The sequence below is a fragment of the Sinohyriopsis cumingii genome, chromosome 1 (assembly GCF_028554795.1).
Source record: "Sinohyriopsis cumingii isolate HCF-2022 chromosome 1, ASM2855479v2, whole genome shotgun sequence".
Lineage (NCBI taxonomy): Eukaryota > Metazoa > Mollusca > Bivalvia > Unionida > Unionidae > Sinohyriopsis > Sinohyriopsis cumingii.
In genome coordinates, this window is record NC_142961.1 from 162513374 (window position 1) to 162534591 (window position 21218).

The 21218-nt window shown below is 36.5% G+C and overlaps 1 protein-coding gene and 1 long non-coding RNA gene across 2 annotated transcripts in view; one reads left to right on the forward strand and one right to left on the reverse strand.

The window, feature by feature from the left end:
• The window catches only part of LOC149808277 (uncharacterized), a 45944-nt gene extending 24747 nt beyond the window's left edge, over positions 1–21197 (reverse strand). Inside the window, exon 1 of the mRNA XM_089975510.1 lies at positions 21059–21197. Coding sequence (XP_089831636.1) covers positions 21059–21197 — 139 coding nt within the window. The remainder of the gene's footprint in view (positions 1–21058) is intronic.
• On the forward strand, positions 2200–4437 carry LOC149808278 (uncharacterized). The gene is made up of 2 exons (XR_016424358.1): positions 2200–2741; positions 3993–4437. It is a non-coding gene; the product is annotated as an uncharacterized LOC149808278 (long non-coding RNA).
• Positions 21198–21218: the final 21 nt, after the last annotated feature.

Genomic DNA, 21218 nt, shown 5'->3' on the forward strand with positions numbered 1-21218 from the left:
ATATCTCCCCATATAGTTTTTTCAACAGCCGATGCAGCTTTCTTAGTAGCTGCAGTGACGGGTTTAAATAGTTTTTTAGTGTCCTCTTCGTACTCAACTTTTGATTCTTGCTGCGCTTGTAGATTTTTTCTAAATGAGTCTCTGACAGGAAGAAATTTTTTAATTGTTTCTAATCGTTCTCGTGCTGTTCTTGCAGTATGAGATTCTGGATGTACCATTTTATTATAACATAATAATTTAATTAATATCAGCAGAAGAGGAATACAGAAGTTTGATGATATATTATAAACACAGAAAAAACATAAATCCAAAAATAGAAAAACCACCATCAGAACTTGAATATTACTTGAAACATAGAACAAATTCCGAAGATTCAGATGAAGATGAAACAGATGAAGATTCCCATGATTCAGATGATGATTCCCAATATTGATAGCAGCAGAGAGGGGCGTCTACGGTTCTGTTTGGGACAAACAATAATCGTAGACGTGGTAATTGACCTCTATGAGTGGTCACTATTTTTTTTGGTAAAACACAAGGGTGACCATTCCCCTAAGTGGTCTGTTCACCCTCTCTGCTGCTACACTCATTACTGAAATTAGCAGATGACTCTTTGGTGCGGAAATGAAAGCACACATTTCAAACACACGTAGATCCAGAAAATGCTGCGGCTCACGTGGGTTTTCTCTGCAAAGAAGCTGTCATCTAGGATGCTCTATACTGATAAATATAGGTTTGATCATGAGCGCTCATAAATTTATAGTTAATGAATTGTTAATAGCATGGTGTTTGCTTAGGATTACTATGGGAACTGAATTAGTACCGTGAGTCTTGGAACGCCCTAATATTAGACCTGTCAAATTTAGGGCAGCCCTAGAGCTGCAAGTGGGATATGGTTATAAGTTTGCCAAGCCATGTGTTGAATATGAAATGGTCAACTCAGTGATTATGTATATCTAGCTCCTATATGTCCAAAACAACTGTTGCTTGTCCAGCAAAATGACTGAAATGGATTCCAGTATTCAAAATCGCAACAAATTCTAACTATCTATAAGACATATGAATTAGACTTTATGATTATTCATCCATACAAACCAGGGTGAACACTTTGGATTTTTCCACTTTCTTCGCAAATAGTAATGTACAACAAATACACCAATAAACCATCTCTCTCTCTCTCTCTCTCTCTCTCTCTCTCTCTCTCTCTCTCTCTTAAAAGTATTTAAAAATTGTCATTTGATGTACAAGATTAGGCATATAGACTTCTATAACATGCCAAGGATATGAGAGTTGAGTGCCTTTTCCATGGACACGCCAAGACAGTCGACCCAGGCTGGGGCTTGGGTGGGTACTGAACCACGAACTTAAGATTACAATTCATACGCTCTACCATCTAAGCTATTGGCGTTCCACAGTATAATAAATCTGATACATATACCTAAATGACAACAAAAATAAATAACTACAGTTGCATTTTCTTTTTACACCGACATCTGCACGCAGAAAAGTTTTACCATGTCATGACGATTTGCATTTTCCATGTTTGTTAATTGATCTCAGAGATTCATACATGAACCATGAACTGCATTTTGAAAAATTATATTGCTGTTTTTCTCCAACTGAATCACAACTCTCTCTCTCTCTCTCTCTCTCTCTCTCTCTCTCTCTCTCTCTCTATATATATATATATATATATATATATATATATATATATATATATATATATATATATATATATATATATATATAGAGAGAGAGAGAGAGAGAGAGAGAGAGAGAGAGAGAGAGGGGGGGAGTTGTCAAGATAGGATTCATTTCAGCTTTGCATACAACGTTAGACTGTGCAATTGGGTCAGTTATGTTATGGGTGTCAAGATAATTTCTATAGATCGTAGCGTTATTTTACAGAGACTACATACTGCCTGTTCCCAGGACAGATTCTAAATCCATCAATACCATTGTACTTAAAAAATAAAATGCATCTTTCCATGTTTTACTAGTTTGGTTTATTGTGGTGTTTTATATTAATTTGGTTGTTTTTTATGGCAGTTTTGACACATTATTGGCAATGTAACGATGAGGAAATGGGAATAAAATTGCCTTTCCAATGACACACTGACGCAGCCGACCTGGGCTGGACTGGGCGGATATGGAACAATCGACGCTTGGATTACGAGTCTTGCGCTCAAGAAATTGAGCTATAGAGACTCCGTGTTTTATATTTGAGTGTTCGAAACACTCAGTAATCTTAAAACGGATGGTTGGTTGGCTTCACTGTGCCGAGGCAAACAGTAGCCAAGCGCCTTACATAAGGTTAGCTGAATGGGATTGGTCTGTTCGGGTATCAAACCGGCAACCTTTGAATTATGTGTCTGATTACCAACTAAGCTACGGCCTACTGGAACCAAGTGCATGTGGTTTCAAGTCGGTCTGGTTCTATCATTCTTTAAAGTTACATGTATTTAATATTTTTTTTTTGTTTCTCTTCATTTCAAGTAATTTTTAGTCCGCTTAGGAATGAATAGGCTTTGGTTACACAATAGTAGAACTACAATGCAGAACAATTAATATATAATGTAAGATGAGTAATCACGCCTGTATGACCACATTGACATACACTTTAGGCTTTGTTATTATTGTGTATATTCATTTTAACTATGGAACAGCTTAGACTGGTATTCTGATGTCTAAGCACTTCAAGGAATAGACTTTGTTACTTTTTCACTTTGTTATTCTGACACGTAAGTACTTTGAGTATCGAGTTGTACCGACTTTTTTCTTCTTATTTTTACATACTCTGACAATGGAATAGTTTAGACTTTGTTATTAATATGTCTACAGACTGACCATGAAATAGTTTAGACTTTGATATTAATATGTCTACAGACTGGCCATGAAATAGTTTAGACTTTGATATTAATATGTCTACACATTGATCATGGAATAGTTTAGACTTTGATATTAATATGTCTACAGACTGGCCATGAAATAGTTTAGACTTTGATATTAATATATCTACAGACTGGCCATGAAATAGTTTAGACTTTGATATTAATATGTCAACAGACTGGCCATGAAATAGTTTAGACTTTGATATTAATATGTCTACAGACTGGCCATGGAATAGTTTAGACTTTGATATTAATATGTCTACAGACTGGCCATGAAATAGTTTAGACTTTGATATTAATATATCTACAGACTGGCCATGAAATAGTTTAGACTTTGATATTAATATGTCTACAGACTGGCCATGAAATAGTTTAGACTTTGATATTAATATGTCTACAGACTGGCCATGGAATAGTTTAGACTTTGATATTAATATGTCTACAGACTGGCCATGAAATAGTTTAGACTTTGATATTAATATGTCTACAGACTGGCCATGAAATAGTTTAGACTTTGATATTAATATGTCTACAGACTGGCCATGAAATAGTTTAGACTTTGATATTAATATATCTACAGACTGGCCATGGAATAGTTTAGACTTTGATATTAATATGTCTACACATTGATCATGGAATAGTTTAGACTTTGATATTAATATGTCTACACACTGATCATAGAATAGGTTACACTTTGATACTAATATGTCTACACATTGATCATGGAATAGTTTAGACTTTGATGTTAATATGTCTACACATTAATCATGGAATAGTTTAGACTTTGATATTAATATGTCTACACATTGATCATGGAATAGTTTAGACTTTGATATTAATATGTCTACACATTGATTATGAAATAGTTTAGACTTTGTTACTCTGATATGTAAGTATTTTGACTATTGAGTTGTACTGACTTTTTTCTTTTTATTTCTATACACTCTGACACTGAAATAGTTTAGACTTTGTTATTGACATGTCTACACACTGACTATGGAATAGTTTAGACTTCGTTAATCTTGTGTCTACACACACTGCCTATGCACTAGTTTTGACTTTTTTCTTTATGTCTATTCAATTTGACAATGGAATTTACAGATGATGATCTCATCTGAGCTTTGTGACATCGAGGTGCCAACGTGGCCCAGTGGTTCACGTTTGCAGACTTGGAGACCGAAACTGTAAAGGTTCGCGTCCTACAACAGGATCAGCCAGGATCAGCTACCGTGGCGCGTTCTTGTGTTCTTCGGTAAGGAAATTTACTCCAATTGCCTCATCAGTAATTAACCTACTTGTGTTTCTGTGCCGTAAAACAGCAAACCAAACCAAAACAATGTGCTTTAAGTTAGTCATTTAGTTTAATGATATCACGAAATAATCATAAGAAACAAGCATGTAGCAGAGACAAATAAACGACGGTCTGCTTTTCAGAGGTAAAAGTGGTTTACGCTACAATAACTGTCATTTATTATCTACGATGTGTCTAATATAATATCTTGCACTCTTTCTGTAATGTCAAGAACAAAATAAAATATATCTCTCACGACGAAGCTACTTCAAAAAGACATAACCCTTTCCTGAAGTCAAATCGCCTTCTATCACATTACTCTCTATCCTAAACTTTATTAATCGATTTGATTGTGTAATAAAATATTGCATTTCGCAAGGAGCCGTGTCAAAGTGTAGGCGGCGAAACACGCTTCGAGGAATTCAGATAACTCAAAATCGCGAACCACGAACGAACAACTATTTATCACTGCATGGGACTGATGTCGGAATTGATCCCAAATTTTCAGAAGTGCAAAGTGAATGCTAAACGTTGTACTGAGTTACTTCGTACGTTTAAAGATGACTCCTGGACTATTGTTATACACTGGGGACTCGGGATAGGAAAGCCATGGTTTTAGGTCCCGCCATGCGCGTAATCAATGATGAACAATATAAAGCACTTAACATTCACCGTGTACAACACCTCAAATGGAGAAATCGCTCTAATGCATGATTTTGCACGAACACAATATGCTCAAATCGGTTTTCATTTCGAACAGATTATAAACAGTTGTCTATATTTTAGGGATAATGTCAACTTAACGTTATTTTGAGAGCCACCTGTTTGGACGGGCATTGGTGCAAGTTGCGATATCATTTCTAACTGAAAGACGCACCTTGAAACGATTATTACTACTCAGTCATTACAAAACGAAATTAAATTATTGTTTGCATGGGAGAGAGCAAAGTTAAGAGAAGGCCCATACACAGAGATGGATGTTAAGAGTGGGGTACGTTTTTCGAACATTCGTGGATGAATTTAGTAGTCGCTGTAAAACTGGGGAATCCAGTGTGAACGACATCGTTTTGATCGTGTTTAAGTGCTTTACAGATGAACACGATACTTCTCATTAAATAAACTATACATCAATTATTTGAAGTGCGTGAATTATTAAAGTCATATTTGGTCATACTAATTCACTACAAGAGTTTATCTAAAGTGGGTGTAGCGTGCATGGGATACGTTTTAGGTGACTTATGGAGTATACGATCTGTTGCGAATTTTTATTAAAAAAACAACAGTGAAACTATATATTTAATATGAAAGCTTTCCAATGTTCATGAATTGAAATATATTTTGCTTGCATTTTCTCATCCTCACCTGCAGATACAAACTGGGGGCCCTATCATCATTTTTCTGTGGTTTAAAAGCCCAAAAGGAAAGTTGCACAAATTCCAGTCATACGATATTGAGAAGTGTTTTCAACTAATTGTTTTCTAAAGGCAAAAACAAACTGGTTGACATCATCTCTCTCTCTCTTCTCTCTCTCTCTCTCTCTCTCTCTCTCTCTCTCTCTCTCTCTCAAATAATTTGGATCTCACAATGTTATTAATCATAACAATATAACTTGCATTACACTGCAAATGCAGAGCCATATATCCTTCCACATTGATTAACTGGTAAAGAACAGCAAGTGTCCCAGAAATCTAAGAATGAGCTCTTTCAGTTTCGAAAAACCAGCAGATGGGCATCTGTTTTGTCTTATTTGATTCTAGCGTCAGCGTCCTCTTTGTCTAACCATTGTCTGCTACAATCATTTACTGCTAATAATACAACTGCCTTGGTTTAGTGGTTAGCTTGCCAGATTTGCAAATACATTCTGCCGTCGGATCAGTCTAGAGCGGCTTCCTTTCTGAGTTCCTGTCAAAATATTTTGCTCAGTATTTGCCTCCGCAAGGTATAACCTTCATATGTTGATGTGCTGTAAAGGCCAAAACAAAACAAACAACAACAAAAAAACAATCTCCAGCCAATAAATAAACATGAAGAACTCCACCAACAATAATTGTGTCTTTCGAGTGAAAGAGCCTTCGAAGTTATTCGTTCTCACGTGAACAATGGACAAAGTTTGTCTTGTTGTCAGGCAAATCAATAAGATTTTTCCAGTCAACCATAAACTAACAAGAACTGAATATCAACTGTACATAAAATAAACATAAACCGAATATCATTACTGTTAGCAATATACCATAGTATCCACTACCTGTTCTTGCCTCCACTTCCGAACCAATGATGATGTCAACTTCGATCAGCGTCGGTGAAAAGCTACAAAGACCTTTGCTGGAAAACGCCCCCAAAACCTACACATTTCCTGATCACAAGTTTTCAGAGAAGCTATGGTTGTCAAATTCAAGATGTCTGCTATTACCCAGAAAAAAAACATGCATACTCTTCTATGAGTACATGTTGAAAGTACACGTTTCCAGCCGTTTTTGGCTAATGGTAGTAGTACATACTGATATTCGTTTTCTAGAAGACGTTTTAAGTTTAGGCTTTTATTTAACAATAATAGTAAACAGGTTTTTGATATCGCTGTTTGCAAATTTAAGATTCATGTATGTGTGTGGTAGTAGTATTGTATGTGTATGCTAGCAGTATTGTATGTGTATGGTAGTAGTATTGTATGTGTATGCTAGCAGTATTGTATGTTTATGCTAGCAGTATTGTATGTGTATGGTAGTAGTATTGTATGTGTATGGTAGTAGTATTGTATGTGTATGGTAGTAGTATTGTTTGTGTATGGTAGTAGTATTGTATGTGTATGCTAGCAGTATTGTATGTTTATGCTAGCAGTATTGTATGTGTATGGTAGTAGTATTGTATGTGTATGGTAGTAGTATTGTATGTGTATGGTAGTAGTATTGTATGTGTATGGTAGTAGTATTGTATGTTTATGCTAGCAGTATTGTATGTGTATGGTAGTAGTATTGTATGTGTATGGTAGTAGTATTGTATGTGTATGCTTGCAGTATTGTATGTGTATGGTAGTAGTATTGTATGTGTATGGTAGTAGTATTGTATGTGTATGCTTGCAGTATTGTATGTGTATGGTAGTAGTATTGTATGTGTATGCTTGCAGTATTGTATGTGTATGGTAGTAGTATTGTATGTGTATGGTAGTAGTATTGTATGTGTATGCTTGCAGTATTGTATGTGTATGGTAGTAGTATTGTATGTGTATGGTAGTAGTATTGTATGTGTATGCTTGCAGTATTGTATGTGTATGCTTGCAGTATTGTATGTGTATGGTAGTAGTATTGTATGTGTATGGTAGTAGTATTGTATGTGTATGCTTGCAGTATTGTATGTGTATGGTAGTAGTATTGTATGTGTATGCTTGCAGTATTGTATGTGTATGGTAGTAGTATTGTATGTGTATGCTTGCAGTATTGTATGTGTGTGGAAGTAGTATTGTATGTGTATGGTAGTAGTATTGTATGTTTATGCTAGCAGTATTGCATGTGTATGGTAGTAGTATTGTATGTGTATGGTAGCAGTATTGTATGTGTATGCTAGCAGTATTGTATGTGTATGGTAGTAGTATTGTATGTGTATGGTAGTAGTATTGTATGTATATGCTTGCAGTATTGTATGTGTATGGTAGTAGTATTGTATGTGTATGCTTGCAGTATTGTATGTGTATGGTAGTAGTATTGTATGTGTATGCTTGCAGTATTGTATGTGTGTGGTAGTAGTATTGTATGTGTATGGTAGTAGTATTGTATGTTTATGCTAGCAGTATTGTATGTGTATGCTAGCAGTATTGTATGTGTATGGTAGTAGTATTGTATGTGTATGCTTGCAGTATTGTATGTGTATGGTAGTAGTATTGTATGTGTATGGTAGTAGTATTGTATGTGTATGCTTGCAGTATTGTATGTGTATGGTAGTAGTATTGTATGTGTATGGTAGTAGTATTGTATGTGTATGCTTGCAGTATTGTATGTGTATGGTAGTAGTATTGTATGTGTATGCTTGCAGTATTGTATGTGTATGGTAGTAGTATTGTATGTGTATGCTTGCAGTATTGTATGTGTATGGTAGTAGTATTGTATGTGTATGGTAGTAGTATTGTATGTGTATGCTTGCAGTATTGTATGTGTATGGTAGTAGTATTGTATGTGTATGGTAGTAGTATTGTATGTGTATGCTTGCAGTATTGTATGTGTATGGTAGTAGTATTGTATGTGTATGGTAGTAGTATTGTATGTGTATGCTTGCAGTATTGTATGTGTATGCTTGCAGTATTGTATGTGTATGCTTGCAGTATTGTATGTGTATGGTAGTAGTATTGTATGTGTATGGTAGTAGTATTGTATGTGTATGCTTGCAGTATTGTATGTGTATGGTAGTAGTATTGTATGTGTATGCTTGCAGTATTGTATGTGTATGGTAGTAGTATTGTATGTGTATGGTAGCAGTATTGTATGTGTATGCTAGCAGTATTGTATGTGTATGGTAGTAGTATTGTATGTGTATGGTAGTAGTATTGTATGTGTATGCTTGCAGTATTGTATGTGTATGGTAGTAGTATTGTATGTGTATGCTTGCAGTATTGTATGTGTATGGTAGTAGTATTGTATGTGTATGGTAGTAGTATTGTATGTGTATGCTTGCAGTATTGTATGTGTATGGTAGTAGTATTGTATGTGTATGGTAGTAGTATTGTATGTGTATGCTTGCAGTATTGTATGTGTATGCTTGCAGTATTGTATGTGTATGGTAGTAGTATTGTATGTGTATGGTAGTAGTATTGTATGTGTATGCTTGCAGTATTGTATGTGTATGGTAGTAGTATTGTATGTGTATGCTTGCAGTATTGTATGTGTATGGTAGTAGTATTGTATGTGTATGCTTGCAGTATTGTATGTGTGTGGAAGTAGTATTGTATGTGTATGGTAGTAGTATTGTATGTTTATGCTAGCAGTATTGTATGTGTATGCTAGCAGTATTGCATGTGTATGGTAGTAGTATTGTATGTGTATGGTAGCAGTATTGTATGTGTATGCTAGCAGTATTGTATGTGTATGGTAGTAGTATTGTATGTGTATGGTAGTAGTATTGTATGTGTATGCTTGCAGTATTGTATGTGTATGGTAGTAGTATTGTATGTGTATGCTTGCAGTATTGTATGTGTATGGTAGTAGTATTGTATGTGTATGCTTGCAGTATTGTATGTGTGTGGTAGTAGTATTGTATGTGTATGGTAGTAGTATTGTATGTTTATGCTAGCAGTATTGTATGTGTATGCTAGCAGTATTGTATGTGTATGGTAGTAGTATTGTATGTGTATGGTAGTAGTATTGTATGTGTATGCTTGCAGTATTGTATGTGTATGCTAGCAGTATTGCATGTGTATGGTAGTAGTATTGTATGTGTATGGTAGCAGTATTGTATGTGTATGCTAGCAGTATTGTATGTGTATGCTAGCAGTATTGTATGTGTATGGTAGTAGTATTGTATGTGTATGCTTGCAGTATTGTATGTGCATGGTAGTAGTATTGTTTGTGTATGGTAACAGTATTGTATGTGCATGATACTTGTTGTTGTTGTTGTAGGGTTTAACGCCATTTTTCAGCACACGATAGGCTATACATGGCGGCCAGTATTAATGGTGGAGGAAGAATCCGTGAAAACCTCAGAAAGAACCACCGACCCACGAGAAGCTACTGGCAAGCTTTCTCACGTACCCACGTTGGCTGAATCCGAGACTTGAACAAGCGCAGACAGGTGAGATGGCAGTGATCCGTAACGGAGAGCGCTTTAGACCACTCGGCCACTCGGGGCACCGTGCATGATACCATCACATGGAGGTTAGCAGTATTGTAAGTGCATGATACCAGAATGGTATATGTATTTTGCCAGTTGTGTATGTGAATGGTACCGGTATTGTGTGTGTATTTTGCCAGTTGTGTATGTGAATGGTACCTATTTTGCCAGTTGTGTATGTGAATGGTACCGGTAGTGTGTGTGTGTGTGTGTGTGTGTGTGTGTGTGTGTGTGTTTGAATGGTACCGGTCTTGTATGTGTATTTTGTCAGTTTTGTGTGTGTGTGTGTGTGTGCGTGTGTGTGTGAATGGTACCGGTCTTGTATGTGTATTTTGCCAGTTTTGTGTGTGTGTGTGTGTGTGTGTGTGTGTGTGTGTGTGAATGGTACCGGTCTTGTATGAGTATTTTTCCAGGTGTGTATGTGAATGGTACCGGTATTGTGTGTGTATTTTGCCAGTTGTGTGTGTGTGTGTGTGTGCGTGTGTGTGTGCGTGTGTGTGTGTGAATGGTACCGGTCTTGTATGTGTATTTTGCCATTTGTGTGTGTGAATGGTACCGGTATTGAATGTGTATTTTGTCATTTGTGTAAGTCAATGGTACCGGTATTGTATGTGTATTTTGCCAGTTGTGTATGTGAATGGTACCGGTATTGTATGTGTATTTTGCCAGTTGTTTGTGTGTGTGTGTGTGTGTGTGTGTGTGTGTGTGTGTGTGTGTGTGTGTGTGAATGGTACCGGTATTGTGTGTGTATTTTGCCAGGTGTCTATGTGAATGGTACCGGTGTTGTATGTGTATTTAGTCAGTTGTGTTTGTGAATGGTACCGATATTGTATGTGTATTTTGCCAGTTCTCTGTGTGTGTGTGTGTGTAAGAATGGTACCGGTATTGAATGTGTATTTTGCCATTTTTGTGTGTGTGTGTGTGTGTGTGTGTGTGTGTGTGTGTGTGTGTGAATGGTACCGGTCTTGTATGAGTATTTTGCCAGGTGTCTATGTGAATGGTACCAGTGTTGTATGTGTATTTTGCCAGGTGTGTGTGTGTGTGTGTGTGCTTGTGTAAGAATGGTACCGGTATTGTATGTGTATTTAGTCAGTTGTGTTTGTGAATGGTACCGATATTGTATGTGTATTTTGCCAGGTCTGTGTGTGTGTGTGTGTGTAAGAATGGTACCGGTATTGAATGTGTATTTTGCCATTTGTGTGTGTGAATGGTACCGGTATTGTATGTGTATATTTGCCAGTTGTGTATGTAAATGGTACCGGTATTGTACGTGTTTGGTGCCAATATTGTGTGGGTAGGGTAGCGTTATTTTATTAGCACGGTACGTGCGCTGCACTGAAAATAGTTTAACATCCCCACGTATTTTTCATATTATGAAACGATACACATTTTCCATAAATAAAATTTCCAGTGTTTGAATTTAGGATAGTACATTCCTCCAATAACTACAGTATTAATAGTAAAATGGAATACAAGCTGTCGACTCGAGAAGACATCTTTGAATTGTACAGGTACTGTTCTAGCTCTTTACCATAACCTTACCTTACCCCATCACCTCATGTAATCCTGGCTTATGAGAGCTCCTTGTACTCGGAAAAAATAGAACTTATCTTTGAACTGGATATCAAGCGATTTACACATTATATACAATTGGCAGCAAGGCTTGGCGCTCTCCGATCTGATTACACCGGTAAGATCCCTGGCAACTTTGCTGAATTCTTATGAAAATGGATGGCCAATTGTCAGTACCACACGATTTCTTGACGTAAACTCGAAATGGACGGGACTTTTGACCATATAGAGAAATATACACTGAAAGTTTAAACAAGATTTTCAAGTGAACTTGACGTGTTCAAGGTATCAAGAGAAGGGTGTGGGTGCATGCATGTTACAGAATAATGTTTCTCATTTGACTATAATTTAAACTATTACAGCAACCATACAAAGGTTTGAAGCTAATGACCATTGCTGCCGTATCCCATGGGCAGTGGACACTGAGTCCCCCTCTCTCCAATCTGGGGGAGACACGTCTTTTTAGAGGGACAAATGAGAAGAATAATTATGCAATAATAGTGCTATAAAAATAAAATAATCTTGGTTGCTTCAATAGTTCTGCCACCTTAAGTTTGCACTGGTTTGCACTGTGCTATCATATTTTCCTTTAAAACTTACATTATTGCAATAAACATTTTATCACCTGCTCAAGTAGTTCTTGAAAACGTTATCTAATTAACGTCAAAAGATACCGAATGTTCCGTCCCGGATCTGATACTTTAATTTAACTTAAGCGAACACTCATTATCTATCAGCATTTATTATAATAAATACCTGTGTTTTCTGAATTACCTTTCGTTCCAAACTGACAGTTAATTGCATGTGACAAACTGTGCATTACTGAATTTGCATAAATTTAATTACTTGTGTCAACCACAAAATAAATTAAATCTTCCTTGCCGTAGGTGTGACTCTAGCCACGAAAATACGTTACATTAAAAGCAGTCAAACACTTGACATTGTAACTAGGCCGACTACCTCTTTCAAGGAAGGAAATAAAATCGTGAAATCTCGGTCAGAACAGTCTCGTTTGGGAGGACCAACAAATCGGGTCCCCTGTAGGTTTGGAATGAAGTGAACACCTGGAGGCTAGGAAATTTTTAGGCTAATAATAACCTAATTTCACATTCTTATTACCTATATTTGCCACCGTCAGTGTTAACATGAACCTCCATCGAGCCGTAAACAAAATATCTACACTTGAAAGTAAATGGAGAGAAAACATTGCTGACTGATATTTCTTTTGGATTCCGTTCATTTGTACAAGTTATCATCAAATCTACCCGAACTGCACACTGAAAAGATGATTTTCACAATGAATGTCCAATTTTAATGTTCCATGTGTTTTCTTTACTTGAACGAGTTTTACTTTTGATGTTTTATGTTTTTTTTTTCTACTATTTTTTTAAGAATGCGACTGTTGATTAACAAAATGCAGTTCATAAAATATATGTCAGGGCTTTTGCTGATAAATTTTACATGACCACTGAGTTAATCACACAAACGATGAGCAGAAATCTCCCCTCAAATATGTTAAAGAACCGATAAGTTCACAGCTTGCTTGCAGCCATATGAAATTACCCTGCGTTTCGGACACATGCCGAGTCCAAAATCAGTTTATTCTAATTTCAATGTAGTGTTAATGTCAAAGTATGACGTTAAACCTGTATAAAGCACTCACTTATAGAAAGTTAGAAAAATATCCCGAGACGGGTTTCTACAGAGCAGACGGTCCATTCCCACAACAACTTAAAATCTGCCGCCGATCTGTTTTACTCAAAAACTGTCATCCTTTCTTTTACCGCATATGTAGGATACGTGTGAAGTTCAAGGCTTTGAGTTACGTGTATTAATAATATACATCACGCTACTGCTTAAGCACTAATTACGCAAATGTCCTTGAACTTCTATTAAAAACAGTGAATCATCTGACAGCGTTATTTTCATTCCAGGGCAAGACAACATAGAGCGCGCCGCCTTCTTAATGGGTTTGTTTGCCAACATTAGGCTAAATCTGTAGATTAGCAGCCCACATTATTATATATTCATCATTATTTTTTATCATTTAGAATTTATTTTATCAAGTGCTATTGCTCTACTGCTTTATCTACTACTCGTATGTCGTACTAAAAACAACTACCACCAGTTCTACCGACTCATAATGCACTAGCAGATATGGGTCTACTACGCTGTTTGGAGGCCCCGAGTGGCCGAGTGGTCTAAAGCGCTCTCCGTTACTGATCACTGCCATCTCACCTCTGTCTGCGTGGGTTCGAGTCTCGGATTCGGCTAATGTGGGTATGTGAAAAAGCTTGCCAGTAGCTTCTCGTGGGTCGGTGGTTCGTGGGTCGGTGGTTCTTTCTGGGGTTTTCCCGGGTTCTTCCTCCACCATTAATACTGGTCGCCATGTATAGCCTATCGTGTGCTGAAAATGGCGTTAAACCCTACAACAACAACAACAACAACTACGCTGTTTGACTGATATGTTAAGTAAAAGGCACAACGTACTTTGATGGCAGATCTGGGAATACGTTATTCGTGGTTGCACATGATACACATTTATTAGATAAGCGTTCATAAAGAAAGAACATACCGTATCCTGCTTTCTTGACTTTTCAAAATCTTATTAAACCAAATGGAAGTGCGGTATAATAAATGGCCGCAGTAGCAGTGTCATGGTGGCAGGAGAGGCCCGTCTATATAGGCGAACTAGGTGGTTGCCTATGGCGCCAAGTTAAATGGGGCACTAAATTTGAAGAGAAATGGGGGGGGGGGCGGGCCATTGCAAGGTTCGATTTGGACACCAATTGGTTGCAGCTATTCTAGGTCCGTGGAAAAGTAGGGATCCACCAAAGAACATCGCCTCCTCGCGCCACCACTGAATGTCCGATTCAACCTGGGTCTAAAGGGCTGCCTAACTGTCTTTTAAAGATAGATATTTCCGAGTTTAGATAAGTACTGTAATCGCAGAACAATATGCTCCGACAAAGGGTATACCTCAGGGCAGCACTTTATCAGTCACCATTTTCAACAAAATTATTGTTGTTGTTATAGGGTTTAACGCCATTTTTCAGCACAAGATAGGCTATACATGGCGGCCAGTATTAATGGTGGAGGAAGAACCGGGAAAATCCCGGAAAGAAGCACCGACCCACGAGAAGCTACCGGCAAGCTTTCTCACATATCCACATTTGCCGAGCCCGAGACTCGAACCCACTCAGACAGAGGTGAGATGGCAGTGATCCGTGACGGAGAGCGCTTTAGACCACTAGGCCACTCGCGGCCCCTTTCAACAAAATAGATCGGAAACCAAGTTTCATTTGCGTTTTTCATAAGAATTAGCTTAGAAGCAGCATAAATGAATCGTGCCAAATCTGCGAAGTGTATAATCCCAAATTACCACCTTGGTTACAACTTTTAACATCGACCCACTCCCACCTCTGAAAATTTTGACTTTTGAGATTGCATCTACATGAAATTCGCAAACTAAACGACGTCATGTTCATGTAACACTCGATCACGGTTCGTCATGGCGTAGATCGATTGAGATGGCTTCTTAGTTGAAACATTCCAGTATTTCCTTTTTTCTTAAGGTATGAATTTACTTTATTCATTTTCTTTTATTGAACTTGTGCATACACTTATGTATATTTAATTTGTCATTGTTAGTTTTCTTCATGATTGTGTATAACTGTATTTTGGACTTGAACTTGTCCAAAATCAAGTTCTTGTTCTTCCAGATAAGAGGCACTGATATTGTTTTATTATCGCAAACAAATAATACGTAGCTAATAGTTTTATAAGAGTGTGGGTTAAATATTAGGATCTTTATCGTTTAGGATCTTTACCTTAGTCTGCCACAAGAACGCTATGTTTACCATGTTTTTATTATAGTTTTAGTAAGATTTGTTCTTGTAAACAACCAGATTATTTATTCACTGGAAATACGGTGTGCTCTTAAATAATATTCTTGGACAGAAACATTAATCTGGATTTATAGTGAATTCAGACAAGGGCATATTCGATTATATTACCCTGATTAATTGGAAGACTGTTAGCACATCATCACACTTAAGAGCATTGGTACATTAGTGCATTCAGGACTATATGCACATCAACAACTTCAGCGCTAATTCTAACACCACTGGAAGTTGATCAGAACTGTTCGTAAGGACTGGTGATATAGCTTTTTTGGACTATTTGGGATATAATTCATAAAAAATATAAGTTCTTTTTTAAGTTTTAACCCTTTTTCCAAGGAATATTTTTTTTGTTGAATTTACTAAACTATTAGTGTTCGCTCTTTTCTAGAACTTAGTTTAAGACCATGGAGTCATGATAATACAATTCGGTATTCCTAATGCTGTTGACATGGTTCTATTTGTCTAATATACTTCTGCGTGTGACTAGACTGTCCGCCAATTTTGAGGAGCGTTTTCCTACTTTTTAAGCTGTATCACTCCATCGAAGTATTTCAGAGAGTGTGTTGATACTGGTGGAGGATTTGGTGGACATCATGTCACCTGTTCATTACAATGTACAATTATGCTGCATATAATTCTGTCCGAAACACAACAGCGTACAATAGTCACTTACCGATATTATATAGGGTTGTTTTGTTCCACGCGGATTTACAAGTCAAACATAGGACTGATCCGAAAATATTCTGTACATACTGCCAAATGATACTCAACCGACGGTAGCTTATGAGACGCGAGAAACACCAGTAAGTGTCTAAAACAAGCACCGATGTATTGCAGACAGGTCTGTCTGCAAACAATTCCTCGATTTTATTTTAGCATTTCCACAAATCGTCCATCATTTTTGGGGGTGGGTGGGGTGGAGGTGATTTATCGGATTAGAGTTTGACAAGCTGTCTTAAGTGATGCAGGTTAACAATGGAACTGACAGCACATACCGTTTGTCCTGAGATCAGCCTCGTTCTGAGTTTTCATAGTCATTTTTACATTAAATTTTGTGGAAAAAGATTAAATGTTAACAATAACAGTGTTAGGGTTGCAGTAGGCCGATAAATCAGCCCTTCATCTATGATAATATTGATTTTCGTGGGAGACTCTAATATCCCATATTCGTTAAAAGCTGCAATTATCTGCGTCCAAATTTGGACTGCACACATCGGTGTACATTTTATACACTTACCGGTGTTTCTCGTGGCTATGCAGCTACCGTCGGCTGAAGGGTTCTTTTGGTGACATGTACATTATATTTCCAGAGCAAATCATATGTTTGGTGACTTGAAAACCCGCCTGGAATAGCACAACCATATGTCATGTGGCCATTTTGAATTTCCCGCTTGATATGGCTGTTACCAATGTGTCTAAAGTGTACGCAGGATGGTTCGGGAAAGATTCGCATGCAGCAAAATTGCACATTTTAATGAACAGGTCACACCAGACCCCAAAATCGTCCACTAGTATCAATACAGATTTGCGGGGGTTGATTTATCGAACAACAGTTGCAGGCCAGCGTCTGAAAATTTCTATACTGTCCTTACTTTGGGAGAATTCCTTGCAAAATAAGCACAACAAATTAAAAAAAATGAAAAATCCCCATTTGTTTCCGCAAGCAATTGGCTTAATTTAAATTAAGGTGGCGATGACGTTTCGGGTGAAGTGAGAGCGCATCGACATAAGGCATCAAGTGTTCGTGCTATGGAAATTAACTGTTTACGACAAGTGCGTAATCTGATTCTATTCTTTGTTCATAACTTCAAACATCCGATTTATGTTCAGTAATTCTAGTGCATTATTTAAAAATGTCATTTTCACCGCACAGTTATGTGATGGAATTCAAAAGGATGGATAGACATACAAAAATATTTCAAATGAAAGATTAATAGACACGATACATATGATCAGAACGAGAAAACAAAATGATGTATCTGAATAACGAGTCATTATATTGTCCAGTCCCTTATCGTTGGCGTCAATGTTTCTAAATAGGTTTAAAGTGACGTCTTGATTTTAATGCCGGAGATAAAACAGTATTGATGCCAATATTGAAAAGCCTTTGGTTTGTCACATAAATTTACAAACGTCTTTCTAAAAACATGCAATTATAACCATATATATTATATTTATCAACGAATGCTAGAAAATAAAAATAAAAATAATATCAGTTTCTCGTGAGAGAATGAGAGGAAATATTTTTTAAAATATAAAATTATATTTTCATGGTTATTAAATTGCTTACTCGTTGTTGCACATTCCGTATTGTTATGAATATTTTAATTTAATTGTCTGTTTGTAAGTTTTAAATTTGTTTTATTTTATTTCATTACATGTTAAAGTAATGTAATTTTGTTTACTGGAATTTGATATTTTCCAGAAACTAGTTTTGACCTGACCATTTAGTCATAAATACCTAATGCTGACCTAGTTCCTGACCTTAATTCAAAATTAGTAACAGTTGAGTAAACAACATTTGTTTTTATTTTTTATTGTGGGATACACAGAGCGAGATCGATGCTGTACTCGAATACGTGATCTTAGAAATGTAAATAGCTTCTACGATGTTCTAGAAATTTTGGTTTTACCGGAGGGTTGACCCTCATCCGGGAATCTGTTTTGCGTCTCAAATTAATGTATAACCTTTGTCTATAGAAAATTTAGTTAGTTGGGCGTTTTACTTTCGACACTGAAACGTGTTTTGTTGTGACCAGTTGAGTTGAAATTTTATTTTATGGAATTAATAATTCTTTTTCCTGGAAATATTTGAGTGCTCATACCGAATTCTTGGACAAAGACATTTCTTGAAATTGTATTCGAGATTCAAACACCGCAATATTTTCTGAGGTTCAAAAAAGAAATGTAGATACATCCGTACTATACAGGTTATAGCATACGTCATCGCCTTCCATTTCGGATTTTCGTCAGGTCTCGAACTCAAATTCATTAGAAAATTTCATTACTAGGACCAATAATTTATAACTCTTGGATTATTCTTGGATTATTTTTGAATTTGATTCTTAAAAACGTGAGTTCTTTTCCTCAGTTTTACCTTGTTTTTCCAGGGAAATAAATTATTTGTTAAATTTTACAAAGCTTGTTGTCTTCACTGTTTCTTTGTTACTGTTTATTATAGCATAAACACGTAACAGTATACAAATTTATCTACATTTTTAGCCAACAATTAACACTTTCCCCTGTCGCAATCTTTTCTCAAAGTTATCCTTGTTTCATCTTTTAAAATATTTAAATAGTTTGTGCCATTGTAGGGAGAATTTTAATCCTAATACACGCAACGTACCACATTTCATGGTTTTAATTCCTATATAATATTTAATTACAAGAGTAATGTCCTTAAATACTTCCGGTTTACCGTTTAAGTCAGTGGTGCACAACCCCCTGCCCGCGAACGTGTTCTGTCCGGCCCTCAGGGCAAATTAAAACAATACAGAAATCTGGCCCGTGAACAGTAATTATATTAAAGAAATTAGTGTTTGCGGCTCTCGAGTGGTCTCAGAAAATACAATCTGGCCCTTGGCCGATAAATGTTGTGCACCCCTGGTTTAAACATTTTCAAGGCAATACAGCTTTCATATTAAACTCCACTCTTGTCGGTTTTGTATTTATCCGTGTTATTCACTCTTGCGGAAACAAACGCTGAATGGTTTCCTTTGTACTCTTAGAAAACAACCAATCTTTATTTTCAAATACATTAATTAGTTAAAGATAGTAATTAATGGACAGAAGACTGGGTGATATGGATATGGACTTAATGCTAGTTAGTGTTCGTGGTCATTTTGTATGGCTTGAGTGAAATGACTTCTATTCATCATTCTGTCAATTTAATTCCTGAGAACGAAGCCATTTAATTTAACAAGTAGTCTTTCGACTTTATACAATTTGTCTCTGTGTCTCTACAATTTTATCGCTGTAAAAGGGATAATAGCTCTCAGTGGTAACGGGTGCATTGAAAGATTTTTTTTAAAAATTGCATTTCCTAATAGATTTGTTAATACCTTGATACGTAAAGTCCTTGCATCATTTTTATATCTTTCTTTAAAAGCCTCAAAGTCCATTCATTGATAAAATAACACGAATATATTTCCTTTGTATTTCTCCACTTGTTATATAGAGCGGTACTAATATATGCTACTCAGTTCTTCTTATTCAATCCTATATTGGTGGTCAATATATCCACGCCCAATAGCAGACTGACATTTAATAAATTCCTCCACTCTTTTAACACATGTATACAGAAGGTGTTTTTAATTTTTAAAAGTAGGCTTTGGAAAAATTCGTTCCTAACGCTATCAAAGTGGTCCACCCTTATATACCACTTAGAAATAATCTCGCAAAATTTGCATCTAGTCAATGGGTGGATTAAAAATGATTGATCTGTCGAAGTTCATCATTACTTTAAAAATCGTTTTCGCGTTTAATTTAACGCCATATAAGATACAATATTTCTTGTGTGACAAGAGTCCCCGTGGCTGATTTAAACGAGTATGTGATTCATACGGAATTTCGTTGTAATTCGTATGGAGATATGGCCTACGCTCCTTTGTGAAGTCCAACAGGGGGTTCAAAAAGCAGACGAGATAGGTTTTCTGTGTCTTTTTTTCTCCTCCTTTTTTACGCGCTTGAAATTTTGCGTTGTCGTCCGACTTGACACGAAACTAATGTTAAGATTTTAGGGTCGTGCGGCCATCAATAAAAATACATTGACAGGCTGCTTTTTAACGAAATTCAATAAATTACCTCTCCAACATGAGAATATATAAAAGTCTCTTGTATAGTTTTTTTTTTTTGGAGTGGGGAGGGGGAGAGCCGCGGTAGTTCAGTTGATAGAGCGTCGACGGTTCGATACCCGCCCACGCCACCCAGGGTCGGCTGCCTGTCGTGTCCTTGTGAAAAGCACTTAGCTCCTGTTGTCTAGGCATAATGTAGCCTATAATGTGTTTAAAGTGTCGTTAAACCCCACAAAAACACAATGTGTTTATATCTTTACAAGATTTATTTTTTACTTTGCTATTCTACGATGCAGAACTTTAAAACAGAGAATAATGTCAGAGAGACTATTAATCACCAGTGACAGTGCCGCACGAAGTTAACCGATCTACAATTAAACAAATTAACAAATAAAGAGAATAGTAATTACTTTTCTTTCGTTTAAAGCTGCGTTATTATGGCATGTCATACCCATGAACGGGTACTTTACTATATATATATATATATATATATATATATATATATATATATATATATATATATATATATATATATATATATATATAGAGAGAGAGAGAGAGAGAGAGAGAGAGAGAGAGAGAGAGAGAGAGCACACTAGCTTGGCAAATAATTTATTTGTTAAGGATTGAAATGAGACTATCGAGCGCAGACATTCCTGATTGACCACGAAGCGCAAACGCAAAGTTTCGTTCAAATACTTGTTGTTGAGAGAAATCTCTTTTCAAAACCAGTCAAAACACAGGATAGGAATACAAATCGCATTAGAACGGCCTAGATACTGGCCTCTTACTTACCGGCGTAATTGTCGAAAACTGATGGTACATGTTGTGTTGGAAATCGACTGGTGGCATAGTTCATCAGCATACTCGTTTTTCCAACTGCGTCGTCCCCCACAAACACACATTTTATAAAGTCTGTTCTTAGTACTACCATCTCCGTCTGAATCTAGCGAAC